The 25620-nt window shown below is 38.6% G+C and overlaps 1 protein-coding gene across 1 annotated transcript in view; it reads left to right on the plus strand.

The window, feature by feature from the left end:
* SPIRE1 (spire type actin nucleation factor 1) overlaps positions 1–25620 on the plus strand; it is a 128192-nt gene that overhangs the window by 53209 nt on the left and 49363 nt on the right. Inside the window, 2 exon segments of the mRNA XM_015617331.2 lie at positions 2039–2272; positions 24713–24838. Coding sequence (XP_015472817.2) covers positions 2039–2272; positions 24713–24838 — 360 coding nt within the window.

Raw genomic sequence — 25620 nt, forward strand, 5'->3', positions numbered from 1 at the left:
TGCTGAAGGGGGGTATATGTTGGAATTGTACTCAGAACCTGAGTTACAGGAAACACATGTCTACCATTGGAATGAATATATTTTACTTGGTGTGATTTCCACATTTTCAGATTTTTTTTTTTAACAATACAAGTTTTACAAGACAGTTACTACAAAACAGCTTCCCTAAGAAGTGAGCAAGATATACTACAAATATAAATTTAATCTTTTAGATTAAATTAATTAATCTTTTAGAGCTGTCCTGTCTCCAAAGTGGGTCATGGCAGAAGTCAGGGGAAGGGTATGAGAACTGAGCAAGAAAGCAGTGAGACCTCCCTGACATACTTTCTTGTCTCAGTAGCACTTCCCAAGTCAGAAGCTCCTCTTTGAACTGAAAAAATATATACAGGTTTTTCTTCTTCACTAATTTGCCTAATCACTTTCCCTAACTGCACTTTTTAATAAATATGTATAAACACATTTCAAGGGAATAGCATGTGCAAAATTTTATATTGAACCAAGTTACCAAAATCATTTGAAATAAATTTTAAAAGAATGTGTTTTATGTATTGGGTTTTAAATTTTAAATTACTTTTTTTTTGTTTATTAGCCACTGTCTTGGAAAATGAATTTGCACTGCAAAGTAATCCCAACAGAGGAATGAGGTGCACAAGTGTAAAGCTGTGTACAAGACTACAGCAATCATTAAATTGTTTGTATAGATAAACTAATGGGAAACGATTTTAAGTCTTTGCTAACCTCCAGCCTCTCAGACCAAAAATACTTTTTTGTGCTGAAATAAGTAAGCAGCTAGAGTAAAACTTAATGTTTTAAGAATCCCTTTGTGTTGTCCTATTTACCCAAACAGAATTTCAAAACTGCAGTAAAAAGTGTGTCAACCAGGATCGTACTGAAAGGCAAATTAGAGAAAATGGCATTTGATGACAAGGTTTAGTATATTTAGAAATGCTCCTGTTATTAAAGTCGCTGCTGTGCCAACTACTCCTACACTGGAGTCTTCTAATTTGTGTGACATGATATCTATCCCACCACACAAGGAAGATCAGAGATTACATGCAATAACTCCAGTCCTACTTCCGTTGTCAGACAAGGATCTTCCAGCAGTGACATTACCTTCTTGTGGTTTTCTATTGCAATCCCATTTTCCCTTCCTTCTTCATTAATACCCATTTTCAAACTCCTCAGTTTGAAATGCCATCTATTTACATCTTTAAAATTCCAGAAGGTTTGGTATTGCTCATAAGGAAAATAATTAATGCCGAGAGAGAAAATGTGCATTTAGCATTGCGGGATGTCCATGACAATCTTTTCCTAGCTCACACTGGGTAAGAGGTCATTGGTTTGCTTTGCTCTTGACGGGGCACAAATAAGAAGCCTCAATTCAATGAAAAATTGAGGTACCACCTCATCATTATGGAATACAGTTGTTGGTAGTTTCAGTGGTATATGTGTGCCTCCACAGCTGTGCAACAGGCACAGGAGTTCTGGTGCTGTCCCAGTGCTCAATGAATAATACTGGGACATGCACAGCTGTGTCCAGACACATCTCAGGTCAATGAAGAGACACAAACTGAAGGGCGGTTTCCATGTGTCATTAAGCTGTTGGAGGAGGAAGGCATCTCATGTTAGTTTAGTGTTTCTTTTAATTTCTTCCCACCTGGCCCACAAAAAAAGATCATGTGTATGCAATATAGTCTTACAAAGTAGAGTAATGTTACTTTGAGGTTTGTAATATCAGAAGGAAAAAGGGAAAATAATCTTAAAAGGTCCTCCTTGGTTTTTAAATGTTGAATTTTTATTTCAAATATTGAAATAAGAAAGTGGTAGGTATATGGTGTGATCTGCTCTTCCTTGTTCTGTGCTGTATTACTCAAGTGCTACTCTAGATATTAGCAGATCATTTTTCTCTTTGATTTTGATGTTTATTGCCCACTCAGCAGGTGGGATTGTTATACAAACACCAGAAAAGGTGTTCCACACTTGACCCATTCGTTCATGTAAATGGCATTAATATATATTTCTTTTTCTGTTTTTACAGGTTATTGAATCACTAGGGATTATTATATATAAAGCCCTGGACTATGGTTTGAAGGAAAATGAAGAGAGGGAATTAAGTCCTCCACTGGAACAGCTTATTGACTACATGACTAATGCCACAGAAACAGATGGGAGTAGGGATGAAGGATATGATGCTCTGGATGAAGGAGTGGAGGATGATGATGATGACAAAGAGGAAGTTGAGGCCATTCACTCCTATAAAGATGTCATGAAGGTACAGTAGTATGCAGTTTATATGATAGTTCTGTCAATGAGAAAATCAACTCTGTTTTCTGTGTTATTGTTCTGTGTGATTCTGGCTGTGTCATTTTCTGATTTCCCTGGTCCTTTTATATGGTTTGCTTGTGAAAATTACGTGCAGTATTATTTCAAGTTTGACAGTAGGCAACAGAAAATCCATGATCAACTTTAGCGTTGGATGTGCCATTAGTATCACAATCTGATTTAATCCCTGCACTGGATAGTCAGCCTTCTAGTGTAAACATCTGTTGAATTACATTGTGTACTCTTGGATACTTCATGGTATGTTTCAATTAATTCACCTTTTCATTAGCAGGTTATTAGTGTAATTATTTCTTATCAGTTCCTTCACTTGCCACCCTCCCCTCCTGAAGCACAGGAGTGCTTTTATAAGAATAGCTTATTTGGATGGAGTGAGTCAGAACACCAGTATTTCACTGGTGATCATTATGGTTGCAGTTCTTGACCTGAGTTGTGAAATTCGGAAATATAGGTTATGAATTTTAATTGTGACAAGTTCTTTAATGTTATCTGGGCTACTGTGAATAATCATTTGAAAGTATTACCCTCCAGAGCAATCTGTGCATGTTTTAGAGCCCAGTGAGCTCTTATTACAGAGGTATTAATAACTGTGGTTGAAAAGAAATTGTGTAATTGGTTTAACTCATAAATAATCTGAGAATTTACAGGTTGAAAAATATCATGCTAACTTGTACAAGGGGATCGGGCCATTTATAGTGCTTTTTCATAAATGCAAGTCATATCTAAGGACCAGGAGCTTAGTACACCACAGAAATTGAGTGTCATGATGGAAGCTGAGACTAAAAGAATATCCCAAATAGCATGTCAGAACACATTAACACATTATCAGAAAAAAGACCCCACTAAAATGCTTCAGTTCTGCTGGGTTAACAGTAGAGAGGAACTCTTGGGAGTCCGGAGAGGAAGTAACTTTGAGATGCTTTTGCATGCTCCTTGCATCAGAAGTAATGCCAGATGCTTAATGCCTTTGTTTTTCCTCCCTCCCTCAGAGAAGCAGAGGCCAGAGGGAGAATGAATGAAATGGTCTTTTGCTGCCCTGTGATGGGGAGGGTCTGGCTGTCTGCAGTGCTCTGCCCTTCAAGCCCCTGCCACTGCCATTCTTGCTGAGTTGTGGGTGCAGGTGCTTCGCTCTCTCCTCCCTCTGCCTCTCCCTGACACCCAGTCACCTGCTCCAGAGGGGGCAAGCTAAGCCCTCATGCAGGCTGTTCTAGACAGTCTAGAGGAAATGTAGATTGATGGGATACATTCCTCCTTTCCCCCTCGTTTGGCAAAATGCTGTGAATTGGTGACAGTTGAAGTTAGATTGTTAAGTACAAGTTTCACTTAGTGCAGAGGCAGATGAGACCTTTGTATACACAGAGCTGAAGACAGTGGCTTTGTGGAAGTGATTATTTTGCAAATTCTTTCTTGATTTCTGCAAACAGTAAAAGATAAATCTGGAAAACTTTGCTGAACTCCTTTGGGTACACTGATGTAAACATCCCTGAAATACAAAAGTGATAAGAAAATTCAACAGGTTCCAGCAGTTAAGGCCATGGAATGGCCTTTTCATTTGTCTTTGTTAATATCTCTGCTAGTCTGAGGTACCTGCCTGTTTGTATGTTTTAAAATCAGCATCTTATATTTTATTTCTTCATCATATTTTATTAATAATTTTATATCATTCCAGACACGTACTGCTTCCGTGACTTTATCTTAGTAAATGGAAGGTCAGCAGTCATTTATACATCATCCTAACTTTTGCTCCTCCGTCCCTTGGAAATCTCTTTTATTTCTGTTGTTGTTTTTGCCTAAATTATGTGCTGTAGGCTTAACTCTGTAAATTACCTTTACTCCCTAATCAGTGTTGTTACTGCATTGAGAGGACTAGAATGGCAACATTGTTCTGCTGTATTTTGACATGAGTGCACATTTGCAAGGTCTTTTTTCCTTGACTTAATACCTTTTTAGGGATAAAGACCATCTTTAAAGCATGTGGCTTTCTCTTATTCTCCCCCCCGCCCCCCCCAGCCGTGGTTAAATGTTAGAGGCTACACCCTTATTTACCCAGTGACTGTTTCACAACAGTAGTGTGTGATCTTGTGACCATGAGGCTCAATTATTTTAAGTCCCTCTTGGCAAGACTCACTGTGAAGCTTTTTCCTCCACAGTTTGTAGTGAATGCTGAAGCAGGTTTGCTTATTGAATTGAGAACTGTTGTTCTTGCCTCCCCTGCATTCTCTACATCACAAGATTGGAAAATGGTAGAGATGGACTGTGTGCTACTAATACTGATTTTTAAAGTTTTTAACTATGTAGTCTCCAGTCTCAAAAATTATTTTGTCCTTGAAAAGCAATTATATGGTTTCTCCTCCAAAAACTGTCATCGTCTGGTCCATTGTCTGCCTGCCACTAAAACGGAACTTTTCACCATTAATCACCAACTTGGGTGAGCATATTTTGTGATTAAAACACAGAGGTGTAAAGTTTTTCTGTAATGTAAAGTAACCAAGGTCAATCCTGCACCCTTCCTCTAGCTTGGAAAATGCTGAGTAATGTGGCAAACACTGATTCCCAAGAACTGGGAACAGGGTAAGTGCTAAAAAGTACTGCCAAAATCATCATTGGCAAAGCCAGTGGGGAAGACACAGACAAGCTTTTGTGCTGCTTCTTGGTATATTTGGCTGATTTAGCTTTTGATTTCCTTGGCAGGACCAACCTGCTGCCCAGACTTGACCTACTGTTTTTAAAAATTCATCTGTGAAGAGACATTGGTTGCCAGAAGCTTTTAGTGTTTGATATATTTCCGATGTGTCAGCTCTGCTGCAAATGAAGGGAAAAACAGAGACAGTAAAAACTGGACATTTTCAGACAGATGCTTTCCTTGTTTGAGTCCCTCTCCTCCACCCTATCCACTGTGTGTACACACGGTGCTGTGTGGTGCAGGAAATGTATCCATGTCAGGAGTGCCAGGTTCGCGCTGCCTGTACGCAAGACACAGTAATCCCGAGGGATTGGGAACACACTGGGCTGACAGCACCTGTACACCTTGGGAAGCCTTGGTCAACATACAATATAGACAGGGAAGGGCTGGCATGCCAGGCAGTGTTGGGCTTGCTAAGGGTGTGGGAAGTCCTATCACGTGGCACCTTTATCACACCATGGGGCCCTCCCTGATACTGAAACAAGATGATGCAGTTTATCAACCTCTTACAGAGTATTCTCAAACCCTAATTCCGCTCCTTATCTTAACATTATCACACTCCTTATCCCACAGATCTCTGCAGTCAGATGGTTTAAACCAACATTTTTCATGTTAACCCAGAGGCACTTTCTAAACTGCGATTAATCAATATCTGCTGGCTTGAGCCCCAACCCTAAACCCAGTTACAATATTATACTTCATTCTAGGTCAACATCCCTTTCTAATTCTAGATTTAAAGGAAACCTCATAAGGCTTTGATAGAAGGTTTTATTCTGTGCTGGTAATTTGCTGGGCTGAACTGCCATCCTAGCCCTGTCATTTCTTCCAGATTTGAACATCATTGCAGCCAAATTGCTACTGCCAGTACTAGACTTTACCTCAGCCCTTGTGCAGAGCAGAGATGTTGTAGAGGTGTTGTCAATTGTGCCTACAAGTCACATCACTAACTTTTGTCACTGCCTTGCTACCTTTTTATGGAGGTCTTGTAGAAGGTAGATAAAAGAGGCAGTGCCTTTCCTGAACCAGTATCTTTCTCTAACTTATGTTCACCTTTCATCCCAAAAGTTAACTCAGCTTTTAACAGGAACGTGTAGCTAAGCCACACCTTCTTGTCTAGGACACAAATACAGGTGGATGGTCTCTGGCTGCTCAATGGCTTCAGGTCCCAGGTCTTACCTAACTAATTGCTTTTAAGAAGTTCAGTAATAGTGTTTGTTAATTCTGACCAAAAATTAATTGTCATGCAAGTGGTGCTTCACGAAGGTGAATGAGTGGCCCAGGTCTCATGGTAAACAAAACCCATATGTAGAAAATCTCCATGCTGACTTAATTTGCATGAATTTTTTTTTTCAGGGCAGCGTGGTCAGCGTTGTGTTATCTCACTGTAAGAAATGTAAACAAGGACACAGTTTGCAGTATTTTTATTGGTAGAAAACTACGTTTGTGCTTTGCAAAGAGGAAGAATAAATTGTTTTTTTCAACCTCAAACACTCCTCCTCTCCCATTTCAGTTATTTTAATCATTGGCATGGTCATGAGATGAGAAACTTGTATGTTTAGGTGACTCATATGTCTTGGTAGTTCAAGGATATGACTGACTCCTTTCAGCTGGAAGGAACTGAAATGTACAGTGGTGATATTGATCTGCCTCTGTTTTGAGTATTCTGATATTAGTACAAATCTACCATCTATGGCATGTGTGGGATTATAGGGGAAAAGAAAAGTATGTCCTGTCTCAATGCAATTATAGGCAGGATAAGAAGATCTACATTTAGATCTAAGTATTTTGGAGACTCCCTTCTGAGTCTGAGGACTATTATCATAGAGATGCTGTGACCCCATGTAAGTATAATATGGGAACCTGTGATAGAGCAACCAGAAAATGCAGTTAAAAACAAGTCAGGGTATTTGTTATGACAGTTAAAGAGTTCATATTGCTGGAATCCAAAGGCCCATAATTTTGTCTAGTCCAAGCTTAGTAAGGTGCAGCTTTCTGTGAGTGCAATTCAGTTTAAGGCTGGGCTTAAGCATTTTTGTATGAGCCTGCAGAGCAGTATTTATACTTCATTTCAAAACAAGCATCTTGCACTGTACTGTCTGTGAAGCTGGTGAAGATTTGGAAACTTACAAGAAAGCCCCAGATGGTGCCAATTAATTTTATATTTAAAAGGAATGCGGCATTGTTGGCTATTTGTGAAAACTCTCTTGCTCAAAAAAGACAACAATGAATCCTCTCCCTTCTCTTGCATCCTGTACTCACATGTACTCACATGTGCTAGTCTGGGTAGATCTCATTTTAGAAAAACATGATTCTTGCCTGATGTGCATGAAGAGACATTGAAATTACAGTGGGTTGGAAGTCCTCAGTTTGCTTTTGTTCTCACAGTACTTGCTGGCTTGAACAAAAATTTATCATATTCCACTTGTGGATCTTCAGTTTCATAGAGGTCTGAGACCCCTTTTGTAATATTGGGAAGCCTCCTTTTCCATCTGTTTGGGCATCTAAAAGTGCAGCCATCTAGTTTTTGTACCTCTTAAGTTCTGAAGAATGCAGGTTCTCCTTTGGCTGTTCCTTTTTTGCAGTTTAACTCTTTGGGGACTGTCAGTTAGAAAAAAACCCAAAATCTCCCGAAGTGACTTTGTAAACACAGCCCCGTATCATACTGCAGTGACAGGACACCCTCAGGTGGATGCCCCTGGGCAGTTTGGGCCTCTGAAGGTGAAGTTTCATGGTGCTGCTCTGATCAGGTAGACAGCTTGTGCCAGCTCATGTCCTGGCCACCCTTTCTCTCTGTGCTGCATTGACAGAAGTGGGAGCTCTGAATTCAGCAGTGAAGGCACAAGGACGAGGGCTCATCTCCTGTGCTCAGGAGGTGAGCGTGTGCTCCAGCATTCCCACTGGGACCCTGACGAAACAGTCACTGAGATTGGACTAGCTAAGGAATATATGGATCTTGACCAAATAGGACCCATCCACAGCCTTTTCTTATTCTTTCACCATGCTTTGAGAGAACTTGGAGTTGTCTTAGAAATGCAGTAAACCTGCTGTTTTTCTCTTGTCCAAGCAAGCGTTGTGCATCAGGGTTATTCAAAACTCAGTGTGTTTCTCATGTCTGTGCTGTCACCTTTGCTGGGATCTTTGTCACCTATGTGTCATCAAAGCATCCTAAAAGTTTGTTTGTTTTTGCCTTTGCTCTTTAATCAGTTCTTTCCTCTATTTTGTGCCACAAACAATTGTGCAGGTGCAGAGTAAACAAGTGTTCCTGGCTGAGTCATGGAGGAGCCAGTGTTGGAAGCTCCTGTACTGTGCAGGCTCACAGAGCTGAGCTGAGGACGGACTGTGCAAAATAAAGCAGGCGGTTTCTCTGCATGTTAGAGTGTTTGTAACCTATGAGCAGTATCTACATGTTGCTGCTATTAAAATAAAAGTGTTTAACAATAATAATAGGGCTTTGATATGAAGGGCTTATACCTGATGTACTTGCAAGGAAGTTGTCCCTCAAGACCTTGGTCTTTCCATTTAAAAAGAAGAAATTTTTGTCTTCTTTACTTTAATTATTGTTGGAAGCATTCCTTCCATCAGTATGGGCTTAGATAGATTGGAGTATCTTACTCCAGGCTGGGAGACAAAACCAAATTATCTTTTCTGCAATGATTTATGGCTCACAGTAGCACATCTACACTGGTTAAAAACCCCTGTACCCATAATTCACATAATTATACTGGTATAACCTGTCTAAGGTCTAAAATAGTCTGAGGAATCCAAGGAGTTGTCCAACAAAAACAGGAAACACAGATGGGGTGTTCAGATTATTTTTATGTATGGGGAGGTTAGAATACACACCTGAAATTTGTGTGTGGCCCTTATACATCTAAAAGAGGCACAGCAGACTTTTTTCCTCTGTCTCTTTTATGCTGTAATTATTCTAAATAATTTATACAAGGGTAAAAAGAAAGTTCCATATTTAGTGCAGGTGAAAGGATTATTTGGTGGTAATGGTGGTGGCCAATAATGCATTAAAAGGTAGAATTTGTCATGACAGAGTTCCAGTTATTCCATTAAAAAATACAAATTTGAAATTGTGCAAAGCATTCTCTAAGAAACAATATGTCTGAAGTATCAAAGAATCTGTGTGAGCCTGCGCTGCCTAAAATATGCCCTGGAGACTAAAGCAGATCAATGAGTGTTTACTTTCACAAGGTATGTTCTGTTTGATCAGATTAATTTGAAATTCTCGGTAATGACTGGAAATCAGGGTAATGGTCAATTAACACAGTAAAGCTGTAGTGACCCATAACAAAGTATGAAAAGAGCGGAGCCACTGCTACAAAAAGGATCCATATCTTCTCTGTCCTACAGAATAACTGCAGCACTCAGCAAAGCAGTGCTGCCTGACCTGGCCAAAGCTGGAGGGATCTGCCTGCATCTCCCTCTCCAACTCTTAATGTCCCCTCTTCTCCAGGTGTTAAAACTGATAAGTGCACAGAAGGCCATGATGGGTTTTTCAGGTTCACTGTCATCCTGGTAAAGGCAGTAGATCTGCTCAGAAAAATTAGCCAGGACAGCAGCTTGTCTTACGCTAGGATTTGGCAGTTTCATCTTGTCAGAATCATTTCTACCCATGTAGACTTGGCAGACTTGGATGTTTGTGGTGTTGCTGGTAGCTTTTTATCTCTGCAGGCTCCTTTAGCTACTTTAAAAGTGAAATTTTAGCTACTTTAAAAGCCATTCTTACACAGGCTCACGTGACATCTTCTGTAGTGCCTGTAAGGTATGTGTTTGATTTACATTCCCTGTAATGCCAGCATCCCACAGGGGATAACCCATAAGGAATATCCAGTGTGGCTTCCCAGGAGCCCCTGTATTACTTACATTATGTATGGGATACGTATTTTAGTAGACAGGTAAACTAATGGTGACATGCAAAATTGATGGGCAGTTTCCTCATGTAGTATTATGTGCTGTAGATTCCCAGTCGCTGCACTGACTATCCAAGTTCAAAACAGCACATCAACTTATTTCTGCAGTTTTTATGTTGTGTGTATGCAGTTCATTTGAAATAGGCACTGTAGGTTTTCTTGTAGCTCAAGTGCTCTACAGGCATGAGAGAAACAGGATTTGTGGGGTGGGGTAGAATTTCTTAATTAGTCTGACTGATTTAGCTGGGTTAAAATATGTTATGCCTTCCAGACTGAAAGAAAAGGTCCAACAGCAGAGTCTGCAAGTGCTTTTCCTCTATAAATTGTGAAATCCCTAACTTCTCTGAGGTGTTAGAGCCTCACAATCCATCAGCCTATTCAGGAGAGAGGTTAAGAGGAAAAGTGGCTGTGGAAGTTTAGCCTTTTCTAGTTCTTGCCGGGAAATAAATCGCTGAATATGAGTGTGATAAGAAGTTTGTCTTGCTGATAGCAATTATGTAAAAAACTATGTGCATTTCAGTGGTCAATATTGCTAATCCAGAGTCACTTACAATGATATAATGCATTGCCAAAGAAAATGGAAGCAGCATAGATGCTACAAAATTACTTAACTCTTCACAGAGGTATATTGTCCTGTAACAGCAACATGGGAAAAATAAAGAAACAGAGGGAGGGCCCTTTAATTAATCCACTGTGATCTTCTTACTTTTGAATTATTCAAGGGGGAGCTTTGGGCTTGAGGCAAAATTTCTTTTTGGTACACTTATTTCAGTGCCAGTAACAGTATAAAAAGAAATTAAACATTTGGAGGAAAGTTCATAGAATTGATTTTAAAGTACCATTAATTGTCCAAAATAATAATAATCTCTTTTATCTATGTGATTTTTTTTTTAGTATGCTCTTGACTACTGTGCTCCCATTATGCTATTTTCTGCCTCCCTTTGCTTAGTGTACTGTTGCATGCTGTATTTTAGAAAAATATTTAAGTGAGATAAGGCCATTTGGTACAAAGAAATAAACAGTGTCTGCCAGACTGTGCTGACCCCTGAAGATCCACATCTAAAAGGCAGGATATCATATTTATCCCAAAGATTGGTCTGAAGACAGGGCATGTTTTGCATTTTTTACTAAAAGGTTTTTTACAGTAGGTTTTTGTTTAAAACATGTACTTCCAACATCCTTAAGTAGTATTGTAACTGAAGCACTCCTGAGAGGTAGCTTCCAAAGGATTATTGTCTGCAGGATGCATGGCCCTGAGTGTGTTTTAAGTGTTGGATTTGTAACTGTTTTTAATGAAATAACACAATGGGAAAAGCAGTATTCTTCTGGGTGATGGCTTCAGGGCACTTCTCATGTAGTTTCAGGTTTGCCTCTGCAGACTTTGGGCCATACATTCCAAAGCTTCTGCATATGTGAGTCAGGTGTGCGGAATTGTGAAGAATGATTTAAGTATTTTAACCTAGCAGCCTTTCTGATAACTCACAGTGATCTGTGCAGCTGAATCAAGTGGTCCTGAGAGATAAACTCCTTGAATCTACTGAGCTTGGCAGAGCATTTTCAGAAGGGAAGGTGTAAGGCAGCCGAGATGCTGCAGAAAGGTAGCAGGCATGGGAATTCGGGGATTTTATGTGAGGAGGCAAAGCAAACTGGCAGCACTTAGTAACAGCCACGAGGAGTTGTTGTTTGGAGACCCAAACTAAACCTTCTTGGGAAGAATATTTAGCTGAGGGATTGGCAAGGACAGGGAGCTCGGGGATTGTGCTAAGGGCAGGCAGGTGCACACGGTGGCAGAGCTTCATATACCACTCTCGGTTTGCTTTGTGTAAAGCCTGTAAAGAAAGCACTGGGAAGATTTTATTCAGAAGCTTGGGTGAGTGGAAAACAGGCATTTTATTGCCTCTGTGCTGAAGAGAGAACAAACCCCTTTGTTTTGTTGTTATTTATCTATTTATCTCAGAGAATCTTGATTTAAACACTAGAAAAAACAGGCATTTGTTTTGTAGTTATTGCACTCATGTTGGCAGGGAAGAACATGATACTTTGGGTGATTTAAGCCAAAAGAGAGTTGTATGGTTGGGATTTTTAGGGCAGGTTGGCTAGGTTTGGGGTTTTTTGCTTTCTCTTAGGACAAAGCAGGCTTGGAGTTGGGACAAGAAGGTCCTAATGAGCAATTGTATTTGTTTTTTCTTTTTAGCATGCCAAGATTTCTTGATGTGAGCATTAAGACCAACACTTGCTTTAAATCAGCAAATTTTCATGAAGCCAAATCTTTTTATGAACTGGTCTCTTCTCATCAATTCACATGTACCAGTCCATTATATCATATTGTTTGTAACAAGCCCCCATATATATATTTTATGCAGTCATATAGTCACATAGGTAGTTGTAAGACATCACTATCCTCAATCCATATTTTGAAAAGGAAAGATTGTAAGGTGATGTTTAAAAACATAAGTGCTAAGTGAAAAAAGTGAGCTCTAGGGTTTGTTGATTATTTTTTAAATCTTTGGTGGTAGCATTTGATATTAAAAAAAAAAACCAAAAAAGAAAAAACTAAATCCAGGCCAGTGTCAGCAAAATTTATTAAGTCTTTTCATGTCTGGACAGAAGCAGTGCGTCACACTTAGAACTATTTTTAATGGCTCAGTGGTAAAAAAAAAAATAAGGAATATATTTTCTAGGCAACACACATTTGGAAATAAAAATACTCAGTAAGTTAATTTTGTCCTTGCATTTGCCCTTGTGTTTAATTTCTTATAAACCCATACAGAAAGTGAAGGGATTCTTGTACCTTAGATTGATGAAGAAAGCTGGGGACAGTTCACATAAATCCTTTCAAAGTAACTTTAAAGCAGCTTTGAACGTGACAAGTGTTTAAGTGAATTATGTTGATAGACAGGTTTCATTAGTTAAAGTGATGTCATTTGGTGTCTTAAACAGTTGTCCTGATTTTTCATTCTGGGCAGTGTAACTGGAGGTCAACATGTGGTCAGCTTCACTTTGAAAGTAACCAGTGTGCTCCTTGTAAAAGGGTGATGTCAGTCCTTTTCACATTCGAGTGTGCTGATGAGCAAAGGAGAGTGTTTATTACAATTTTTTGAACTGGTAATGGTGCCTACTGTCTTTGGTGCCAAGGCACTTTGCTGGGGACTTTCCAGTGAAGTCTGGTTGCCAGAGACACTTGGTCTTGTGCAGCTTGGTCCTTCAGCAGAAATGCTGAAATCTGTCTGTACCAAAAATCCTTAAAAGTCACAAAAACCTTACCTTGAAACACTACAATTTGGGCTTGCATTCCTACCTTGGAGAGAGAACATGCCTGCTCCTTCCAGGTGCTCTCCTGGTGGCCAGGGGATGGGTGGCACCCATCTGCCTTCAGCTTGGCTCTATGGTCAAGTGAGCAGGTAAGACAGGACAGGTGTTTCTGTTGTTCTGTTCACTTGCTGTTGTGAAGGTGAAACTCAGGAGGTTTGTAATCTCTGGACAGGTATTACTTGTGCAGGGCATCGAGCAGCTGAGGGGAGATAATCAGCAAGATAACTAGACACCCCCCACAAACCTCCTTTGTCTTACATGCTTACCACAATAAAAGGATTATTAATTTTCTTTACCACTCTGGCAGATAAAGATAACCTCTCTTTGAGGGTAATTTGGCAGCTATCTAGGCCTTTTAATGAAGGTGCTGCAAGCAGAGTGGTTTCTTGGCAGCTCCTTGCTGGTGTCATGCAGAGTTTGAGGGAACTGATCCTCCCTTGTCTTCCCTGCCTCCCCCAGATTCTTCTTAAAGCTGTCTTTCTTGTGGGACACTGATGTGTACTTAAGGATACTGGCAAAAAGTACTTCAGAAACAGTTTTGTGCTTTTTGACAAGAGTGATGTTTTAAGTTATCTTTGTTGGCAGAACAATCTGTAAGCTTTAACACTCATCAGTTTCACACCAGACCCTTGATAGATGTGATGGTATATCCTAAATTCGGTTCAGAGCTGTTGATTAACTCTAGTTGAGGCACTTTTCCAATGTCTTAGGTATGTCCCTTTAACCATTGCTATAAATTTCTATATGAAGTTGATGTTAAACTGTCTTTCATATTTCTGAAAGTAGCAATACTTGAAATAGATGTATATACCTCCATTTCTAGTTACTGTACTTTACTGTGAAGTCCTGGCTTTTAAAAATATAGCTGCTCTGAGTTTCAGCCTTCAAAAGTGGTTTTATCATGCAAAATGTTAGCGTAGAAAAGAGTTGTCCAAGAGTAACAATTGGTCTTTGAGAACATGGAGGAGAGTGCTCTACCATGATCACCCTTTTGATAACCTTACTCTCCATGGACTCAGGTCACTACAGTATTAATTACCTTCCAGAGATATAATTCCCTTTATATTTCTGCTTTAGAAGGCATTGATAGACTTATCATGTAAAGGCATCTATTTCTATGAACTTGTAGTAGATGCCTCTGCAAGTGCCAGGGATTTTAAAGGTAGCTTTGAAGTTGAAGAACTGAGCTGGGAGTTCCTGCCTGACTTGTAGAGATATATCTTTCATGATGTGTAACTGAGAACAGGTAAATAATTACTCATGGTGCAGGTCCTTAGAGTACTTGGCACAAAATAGTTTAATTATTTTGAGGGCTGTGTTTGAAAACAAAGCAGTCATGCAGCACTTGGCTGGAGAACTAGAAAAATGGTTTGCCTACCTCCATTTTCTGTTTTTCCCTTCAGATAATGAGATATTGATGAAGAGGTGGCTGGTAGCTGGGTTGTGGTGTGGGGGGTTTTTTTATTGTTGGGTTTTTTTTCCTGTTTTTTTTCCCTGAACTATTCTCTGTTGAGGACACATCCCTTTTAGTAAGGAACATACTTGTTTCTACAAGGTTCCTTCACAGATAAGAGTGGTAAGACTTATCTGATATGGTTGAAATAACCTAAAGTGCAAAATTATTTTATGCAAATTAAAAGCAAAGTAATAAGTGTTGGAAAGATTCTTCAAATACTTTAAACTATATATATGTTTCCAATGCATCTTTTTCTGAGCGCGCAAGTAAATTCATTTCCAAAAGAATGCTCAGCATTTCAAAGTACAAGGAGGTTTATTTGAAAATATAACAAACTGTGTTTGGTTCTGCAGTCAGGTGCATGGGTTGGGCTATTTCTACAAGTAGCATATTTTGAAAAAAACAAAATAATTGTTAGAAAGAACAGCCAAGCCATAAGGAGGAGGAATAAATGTTCCTGTATCCTCTTTATTAGCAAGAGACAATCTCTCCTGCTCTCCATCTTTGGGTTCCCATCTTATGGTGAGGTCTGTGTTGTTCATCTCTTTTGGAAGCAAAGATTCATTGCTCTCCCCTCCAAGAAGTCATGACGTGAGAAAATGAATATATTTTAAGATTGCAGCAAGAGGTTAGCCTTTAAAATGTACTCAAATCTTCACAGTCCCCTACTTAGAAATAAAGAGGATTGTATTTTGTATATATTCCTATGAGTTCAGGACCTAAGATTTCAAGAAAACTATCAATTATTTTAAGATGCTTAATAATTCACTACAGCTGTCCATCCTAAATGTTCATATTGAGACCAAGATCTTTTGAGCAGATAGACGTGCAAATGGACCAACAGAGCAGGGAAAAATATGCTGTAGCATCATGTGTGATTTGGTCAGTGATGGCTTTGATCCAGAATTTTTTTTATTTTCCATATCAAAAAAGATTCCTGACCAGTGGGCTTTGCATTGACCTCACCTTCAGTGATGAAAATAAAATTCATAATTCCTAATATCACAAGGAACAAAGAATATGTTCAGGCATGGACTGCAAGGCTTTGACAGAGCCCCAGCAGCACAACTACAGCCCCCACAAAGCAGACTCAGCACAGTTTGGGATACAGGAACCAGCCTTGAATACTTGACAGAGTGGTGCTTTTACTCCTGTTGCTGCCGATGACAAGAAATACATGGAGGCAAAGTGAAGCAGCAAAGTTGTCTTTCCTTTGAGCCTCTGAGCATTCAGGGCACTATAAACACCATCTGCAGTCCCTACAGGTGGTTAATCCCACCTATGTACAGGGAGTATGTCAAAGTCATTGGCTCCAGGTAATTCAATTTCTAGTAATTGCTGTACTGGAGAAAAGTTCTAGGAATGAAGTGTGTGTAAGGAAAAGGACAAAAACGGGCATCACTACTACAAACAGAGAGAACTGAGGAGAAAATAACACCTTTAAAGTTCTGCTTTATTGGATATCTATTCTTATTGAATAAGCAAGGATATGTATTTGAATCAAAATTATTTAATCAATTTAATTAATAAATTGTTGGTTAAATAATTTTGTTCATACCTATCTTAGAATAGCATGTTTAACATTTATGTAACTGATATGCTTGATAAGACAATTGCAATGTTGATTCAGTGGCTATAAATTTTAAGAGAGAAGTGTTAAGCATACTTGCCTGGAAGAAGAAGAGAAAGAATTTTTCTGTAGGCCTTTTTCATGTAATCAGGGTTCCAAGACCTGATTTCCCTGTCAAAGGTACTACAAATAAGGAGTAGGCATGCTTGAAGGAGTAGAAGAGCCTTCCACACATTGAGGTCTAATGGAAGCAAAATGAGACTGGTTAGAAGGTACTCAATTTTTTTCATAGGGAGTGAAGTTTAAAAGCTTGTTATGCTTAGTAATGCTGGCTGTTTGGTTATGTGGCTGGAAATCTGTTTTTTGGATAGGAATAAAAAAGTCATGCTTCAGGACAAAACATGAAAGCAAATTATTATTATTATTATTATTATGCCCACTGAGAGAAGTTTCTGCACTTTACATAAAAACAAACAAGCTTCCCACACATACATACACATACTTTAAAGCTTTGTATGTGAACTGTAAATTGCTGCTATGGAAAGTGCATGTTTTTATTTTAGTTGATATATTTTAATTGCATTTTAAGTGGCTCATGAATAAACTGCCTAACATTAATATATTGTCTCTCAGTTAGAAAGTATACAAGCATCTGAACTGTGTAGTGATGAGATTGATGGGCATTATTCAAAAGCTGAGAGATACAGCCTCTCTTCTGCAGTACTCTCTCTTTACTTTTCTAAGTGTGTCAGTGTGATTTGGTTTCTGATTTGAGGGTCATTCCCCCACATTTTGTGGTACCTTTTGATAAAATTGTTTTCTCATTTAAACTGTTTGAAAACTTCACTCTTTTCTACTGTTTTTTTTTTTTTTAATACTCTGGTTTTCTTCAAGCATCATCCTGGGTGTAATTAGTGCTTTACCTGCTTGTGTGGGGTCTTGGGGAGAGGGGAAGAAAGAAGGGTTTCCATCCTGCCTCATTCTCTGCTTCGTATGCCAAGCATCCTTGTACAAAACCAACTCTTGTCTCTTCTCCTGACAGAAGCAGTAATTCTGTAGTAGTAGAAGGCACCCTCTAGCCCTAAGGAGGGCCTGAGCAACATGGTAGACAAACATAGAAAATGGCACTACAGGGGTGCAGCTCTTTGCTAGCAGTTGTTCAGGCCTAAACTATTTAATAATATGAAGGGTGGCTCCACAGCTTAATGGGCTATTAGCTAAATAACTACAGGTAGCTTGTGAATATGCACAGCCACTCCCCTTCTCCTTTAATTATCCAGTTTTATCATGTTTTCCCATCTACGCCTCTACTCTGCTTTTGAAGCTGGTTTTCTTACCCAGATACTTTCTTCTCATCCTTCACTCTGCTGCTCTGGCATGAAATGCAGATGTGTGAGTGGTACAGATGAGCTGCCCAATGAACTCTTGTCTACTTGTGAAGCAGAGAGCTTTAGAAAACAATTGTTGCTGACAGGGTACCTAGTGGTTTTGCTAAATGTTGCAGGGATTGACATTTCATGTAAAAAAAAAGTGGGAAAATATAAATGGTAGGTTTTCTCCCTTACCCATGAATAATCCCATTGATGTTCCACTGAATAGTCAAAGAACGAGAACTAGCAAATTCAGATTACTGCATATTTATATTATTAATTCCTCCATTATTCTGCTAAGAAACAACAGAGCACAGTTTCTCTGAAACTAAGAGAGAATGCAGAATTGGTTTTCACTTAATTGGCTCTTTTGAAACAAGTCTCTTTGAGAAGCAGGATGTTATTAGTCCACTGTGCAAAGACAGTGTAACAATACACCTAACACATAATCCAGAAACAGCTGTATGCGGGAGGCTGTATTTGGGGGGTGAAAATACCCTCGTAGCTTTCAAGTAGAAATGAAAATTTATACAAATGCAGCTTTGTCAAGAAGTCTGCACTAGCACATAAAAATAGTCATTGAAAACTTAATATCAAAATGTTCAGTGGAAATAATCATTGTGTCAAAAAACATAGGTTGACTTTCATTTAAAAGCTGTTTTAAAATAGACAAAGTCTTCCTTCATTCTTAGAAAGCTAATAAAGAGTGAGAATAGGGTTCACTGAGCATGAAAAATATGGGATTTGGCTTAAAAATTGAGATGTAGTCAGTAACATATAATGGAGTTTGCTTTCCTTTTCCTAACACAAGTCTAAGTTTTAAGTACTTTCAAAAGTGTTTGTAATGGTGTTAAGTATTTGTAAGACTCATTTACCTAAAGATGGTATCATATAAATGTAACAGATTACAAATTATCTTCACTTTTAATTGTCTGTTGCTGGGTAAGGTTCAAGTTTTTAGGTGAGACAGTTCAGTGAGATTTTAGTCTTGCAGATGCCGTGTATTGAAATTTTATCAAGATTCTTTATCAAGATTCTGCTTAAATTCAGTCTAATGGCATGGAATAGTAGTTAAGACTCTTCAAATAGTAGCGTCGTGTTAAGATTTTAAGAAAGAAAATGAGTCATGGTGCTCAGCACCTCAATGCAATTGATACCTGAAGGAAACAGAGTTAGGACAGATATTCTGTTCAGGAGCAAATAGTGGAAGGGAGTCCTTAACTGTGCACCAGTTTCATCCTCGACATTTTGGATCCGTGTGTTTCGCTTTGTGTTTCTAAAGCAATGACAGCGTATGAAATCTCACAACAGCATTTTCCAGCGCAGTCTACCCACATGACAAGTGTCTTTCAATTTTACTTCCAAGCTGTCTGAAGTTTTGACTCAGGAGGGCATTTGTAAACATTTGTTAGTCCATTCCTGTCTGACATTTCAGCATATATATATAAATAATTTTCTCAAAGCCTTTAATCCTTAGACTTTGCAAAGCAGAGGGTAGTTAGAGATGACAGTAACGATTATCTGATACAGACAAGTGGACATTTCTTTAAGGATCAAGATCCTATGCAAAGCAGTGTTTTCAGTCCTTGCATCATCCAATTTCCATTTGCAGTTTTGGCTTTAAGTTCAGCAGCTTCCTTGTTGTGTCCTTTTCACAGTCGTGAAAGAGAGAAATAACCAAGGCCACTATTTCTTCAAATTATACCCATTATTGCTAAATGCAATAGCTTTGCTGCTGCATTTACAGTTTTATACTAGAAAGGAAAATCAGTAAAGAAAATTTATTATTTATTAAATCATTTTATGGGGAGGATCACTTAAAACATTAAATTTGGAAACTGTGAAAGTACAGAACTGTGTAGTACTTCCGTTGTCCACCCCAAAGCGATTATCAAAACAACCAATACCAGCACAAGGGAAGGCCTTACCAGAGTGTTGGAGAACACTGAAATACCAAGGTAGATGTGCTTGGCACTAGCAATTTGCTTCAATTTCCACAAAACCTACCTTTTCCTTGAGGCGTGCAAAATTAACTAGGAGCGCACATGTCAAGCAATTGGCTATTCCATGGCACTTGCACAAGATCATCTAAAATATCAGTTAAAAAGTTACAAAACTTTGCAGGTGAAGAGTCACTTTTTGTGAATACTTCCTATATTTTCTGTTAATTTAGTTAGTGAATTAATAGCTAAGTCTGCTCCCATCCCTTTTTTTACTGCAGTCTTTATTCAGTAGTATTCCCCTAACATCCTTATCAGAGGGATCAGGCAGTCCTTGGTCCACTGCAGTTACAAGTAGCAGAACCAGGGGTAAATCTCTGCCTGGAATGTCTGAGAGAGCAGCTCTGAAGTGCTGGGAAGCACTTCAGAGCTCCCATGGCTCCAAATGGCTCCAAGGTGTTGTGAAAGCCACCTCAAAACTTGTACTTTGCCTAAGTTGTGGGTATAGGCACAGGGCTGGTCCTAGCAGGCAGAAACAAAACACTTATTCCTGTGAACATCCCATCCCTCAAGATCATTCTGGCAATTCAAGCAACATGCTTGGTTGAATTTTACAAATATGCAGGTATTGTCTTGGTAAGATTTCTCTGGTAAGGCATATGGCTCCTTGAAGTTCATATTCATATGAAGAAGGATATATATGAAAACAAAAGCCTAATCATAAACTCTAGTTTATTTTCATGGATATAAAATTTTTCAGAAAATAGCCTTGACTTGAAAAGGCATCTCAAGTTGAGTTTTATTTTGTGAACCTGTTGCAGTACCATACTGCAAAGGAAGAAGCAAATACCTAGTACACTTGCATGTTCAGTGATCTGTTGGTTAAAGTAATTTCTTCTTGTTGCTTAAGAAAAAGTACATCTTTTAAGTCTTTGTTAATACTCCAAGGCTTTCAAAACACTTAACAAGCCTGGCATTTGCAGGCTGGTAATATGTTTTGCATAATATCAATGGCCTGTCTTTGTGGCCCATGGGAAAAAGAAATCCTTTTCTTCTTTGTAGTGCATTCATACAGGCCCTCTGCCCAAGATAATTACAAGTGGAAACACTTTTTGTCTTCTGAAACCTTGATTCCAGCAGTCCAGGTGTTTTGATGAAGTTTCCAGTATATATCTAGCCAAAATGGTTTTGCAAAACTTAGCTTAGTTGTATTTTTTGTAACTTTATGGAGGCCTTGCTGGAATATATTCAAACAAATGCAAGAAATGCTGTTTGATCTCTTCAGATGGTTAAATTGTGATTCCTGTTAGCACTGCTTTGGCTTGGTGCACCCTGTTTCCTAGTCAACTGAGGATGAAGTTGGAGGAGCTGGCAAGGCTATGATATTTACATAATGCCTTTTTTCCTGTGAACCCTAAATGTGGATGGAAACAGCCTCTAATCTTCTTAGTGATCTAAGCAAAGATTGAATGCTTTGGGTCAAGCCGGGGTTTTGGATAGGCTCAGTTAGAAAAAAAAATAAATTCAGAAATCCCAGCTCTTCACAATGATTGCAAATGGAAATATTTACAGACCGATCTAGTTAATGTTTCAGTAGTAGATAATATTTTTATTATTTCACCAGTTTGCAAAGACCACATAATCTGTTTTGAGCCATACTTTTGGAGACATCTTGGAAGCAGAACAAACAGCCCTTGTATTGAGCTCTGGACACTGTTCGAGTTCATTCCCCTTAGGGTAGTTTTAAGTTTATCATGAGGGATGAAAAGACAAGTGTCAGATTAAGCATACAACCTCAAAATGACTGGAAAAGACTGCATATGTGATCTTAATCCATCTTGCACCACTACCACTATGACGTGGTAAGAAGTTTATTAGGTGGCTGTCCTTTCATATCTCACTTATTAAAACATACTGACTGTTTTTTGTTGTGTGTTACAGTAACAGCTTTTCAAACACTGCTACCATAAACTTAAATATTTTAATTTTTTTAAAGTGGTTTAATATCCTGAACTCAGGCTAGAAGTGACATTTCATACTTGATTTGCTTTGCCTGCCTAGATTTTGTGATATTTTTTCATGCAGAAGTTACAGCTTGTCAGGCATTCTGAACCAATGTGCAAGTACAATACACTACAATGAAGGGGGGGAAAAAAAAATCAGCCTCTCCTATTTACATTTTCCTTTTTCTTCAGGCTTACCTTCCCTAATCCAAAAAATTCATGTTGAGTTGTTTGACTTAATATTACCAGAAGGAGTTTTATTATGTAATGCATTTTCACATAATATAAGATCACTCAGAGACTGATTTTTCAGAACATGAAAGTTAATAGGAGCTGCTGGCCCTCTTTTAAGACCTGCAGCCTAGCGTTTGCAAAGCAAATGGTGAGGTTTTATGTGATTCCTTTTGTAACTTAAGTTCAGCAGCAGGCTTTTTTTTTTTTTTTTTTTTTTTTTGCTTTAGTTCCCGGGGATTTATGTCAGATAAAAAAAGTCCCTTTCAAGTGCACTGTACAGATGGGAGTTTGCATGGATTAACCACCAACACCACCTGTCCAGCAGCATCTGGGTCAGGCTTTTTTTTTTTTTTTTTTTTTTTTTGCTTTAGTTTGTGTTCAGTAATAGAATCAATATTACAACCATTCCCTGCTTGAACTTGTCACCACTGCATTTCATTAACTTTCTCAATATTTGATGCAAATTGTTTCTAATTAACATGCCTGTGAATAAAGAAAAAAAGGATTCTCAAAAATCTCTGTGTAGTCTGTATAATAATAAAATTTTATTCTCAGCTATGAAGACTTTAATTTTCTGACCTTTTTCGAAATTGTTGTTGCTATTATTTTTATTCTTGTAAGTAGTGTATTTTAGAATGAAACCCTTTTATCTGTATTTTAATTAATAATCAGAAAATGAAAACATAGTAAGGCAAGTAAGAACATGATTCATTATTGAGAAAAAAGAACACAACCAAATCAGAACTGGTCTAATGATCTAATATTTTCATTAAGGGAAATGTTTAGTAGATTCTGTCTTTTTTGGTATGTGCTATCATTATTGCACACATTAGGAGTGTATCTGTTTTGGTTTTCTTCCCTTTATCTGCAAATGAGATGATCCAATTTGTTAAAAAGGAGGGGGAAAAAAAAGAGGAAAAAGGAAAAAAAAGCAGGGGGTGGTGGGGTGGGGGAGAAAAGGGAGGTATATGTCATCTATGTCCTTGTGATTATCCAGAAATAAATTTTGTCCATCCACTGTAAAACAGCATAAAATTTGAAGTGTAGGGATCAAGGGCAATTTCATGAACATGGCTGCCTTGCATTTCCTATGTGGAAGGCAAATATATAGGAAGGAATAAAAAGATACATATATATAAACTTCCCATGTGTATATCCTTTTTTATAACTAAAAGGAGATAAATACATAGGGGTGCATAATCAGAACAGGATATTGCAGGAGTCCAAATTGTGCTTGTAGAAGTTTGTCAAAGGACTTGACCAAATCTGACCACTGAGCTCTGTATTGTTATTCTAATGGGAAGAAATAAAAGATAGCAAGGGGCCTATGGCCTCAGAGAGCAACTTGTCAGTGAGATTGAGGCAGTCTAAATCTGACTGTACCCAAACACAATTGTTCAGCCCTTCCTCCCTTTTCCCACCCTGGCAGCACGTTCTCCTTGCTCCTTTTTGCCTTCACTTCTGTAAGTTTGTCCATGCCATGAGGAGTAATTGTCTCCTACTCCACTTCCTTCACATTGTTAATTTTTGTCTGGGTGAGTAATCCTCTCTGAGTTAGGGCACGAACTCCCATGCCAGCATAAGGGTGTCCGTGGATTCGTACAGCTGGAGGCCACAGGACCACACCTTTTAGTGGCAGTATGGATTTAAATCAAATGGAAAGCAATATGGAAAAGCAGCCTGAGCTTTGCATGCTTCGTGCCCCTTGTAACCACAGCGTTCACTGTAATAACAGGAGAGATTTAGACAAGTATGCCACTAGGCTAATTAAGGGCTCTTCTGCTAAAGAGGCCTTTGTCTCAAGCTTTAGTTGTCGAGATCTGAATGTAGCTATATATATAAAAAACAATTACTATACAACTACAGAAACAAGACAAATTTTAAGGCCTTGATTAAGACTTTATTTTATTTTTACGTATACACCAGTATGATACTGGTATGATACTGACCTGCTGAAATGGGTACTCAAGTTTCAGCTTTGGGATATTTTTAATTTAAAAGTGTTTAGGAAACAAATTGCAGATGTTATTCTGTCTGTTTTCAACTGATATTTCCATGAACTTCATATTCATTAATCTGGATGTCACTCAAACCATTCAGGCTCTCAGTTTGAAATGTGAAGGCTGGTTTCCTCTTGTTGGAAACAGGAGCTGCATGTTTTACTCTAAAAGCAATGCTGGACTGACTGTTCATTAGTAATTGTGAATAAGTATTAGTGATTTGAGTAGGCTTTTCAGAGTTATGCAAGTTAAGTGTACATGGAAACACCTATAGGGTTCCTTTGCATTAGCTATGCCTGTGTTTGGAAATGTTCATGAGTGTCTGAGGTCAAGCAATAACCTGTTCTTCCATAGCTCTTGCTGGTTTTTAAAATCTTTGTGCTGCTTGAAATAAGTCAGATCAGAGTTTCAGCTTGATGATTACACTGTACTTTTTTCTTGTTTCACCTTCCATCCTTTCATAAACTAGTAGGGATAAAGTTCTCTTCCACATTCATAGGAATACTTAACACTTTCTATTAAAGCTGGTTTGAATTAAGTATGCTTTCCCAAAATTTGCTGCTGCAAAGTGGCTTGTTTTCACAATTATGACAATTATGTCAAATTACATTGTTCCTCTTTTTTTTCTTATGAAAGGCAGTGTCTTGGTTTTCCAGAACATGTTCTGCCAGTCCCCTTACCATTCCTATAGTACTCTTCTCATAAAACAAATAGGAACAGAAGGTTTAGAAAATACACCCCAATTCCTGGCTAAACTGAAATATCTCATGGATGCTTGTGCCCTTCATATTCGGTTGCGTTCACTTTCATGTTGTCTCATGCTTTGTAGCATTAATGAAAGCAATGGGGCATTGTTTTGATCCTGTTATTTATTTTTCTCTCTAGCTGTGTGCTGCCCACCTGCCAACCCGATCAGAGGCACCCAACCACTATCAAGCAGTGTGTCGGGCTCTGTTTGCCGAAACAATGGAACTCTACACTTTCCTGGCCAAAATTAAAAGTGCAAAAGAGGTAAGCTGTCTGAGAAGGTTTTCTGCTTTTGAGCTCATCACCATGTGAATTTGGCTTACAAAATCACTTCTGTACACAGCCAGCAGGGAATGTCAAATGCTTGAGGAGGGAATCTGTAGTTTTCAGGGAGTACACTTCTTCAGCTGAGGCTTTTTTTAAATTTTGGCCTGTAACAATTTACATCCCTCAGAATTTGTTATTAATTATGACTAGTCTATTTGGGAGTAAAACAGAGGATTTTCTTACAGGGTAACACATTACGTATATGTACCCATTCCTGCATGCATGTGCAATACATTTGAGTCTACACTCTTCTCTGGTGTTTCAGGGATCTTATGAAGCGTCAGATCTTTGCCTGTTCTTCCTCAGCTCCTTCCCATGAGGGAATTCTCTTTGCTGAGTACCATCTGAGATTCTTCTCGCTCGTATTTTGTCTCCAGTCAGCAGCTTCTCTTACCTTTTGTTGTATGATTGATTTGTTGTCTGTCCCATAGGTTTCACAGGAGAGCCAACTTTAAAAATAGAAACATTTTCCCCTTCAGGTCACAGTGCTTATGTTCACTGTCTGTTTGGCTGTTATTGTTGGCTGAAAGGCCATCCTGTGAACCATTGCAATTAACGGGTCTGGCTGAAGAGTGATTTTAAGGATGATATTTACTGCAGATCATTTCAGTGATCTGGCCTGCAGGGTGGCCCTGTGAACAATTGTGTTAAAACAGTCTGGGTGCTGATAACATTGGAAAACTGGTGGGTGTGGGGAAGGGCAGGAGGAAAACTCATTT

This window comes from Parus major, chromosome 2, assembly GCF_001522545.3.
Source record: "Parus major isolate Abel chromosome 2, Parus_major1.1, whole genome shotgun sequence".
Classification (NCBI taxonomy): Eukaryota; Metazoa; Chordata; class Aves; order Passeriformes; family Paridae; genus Parus; species Parus major.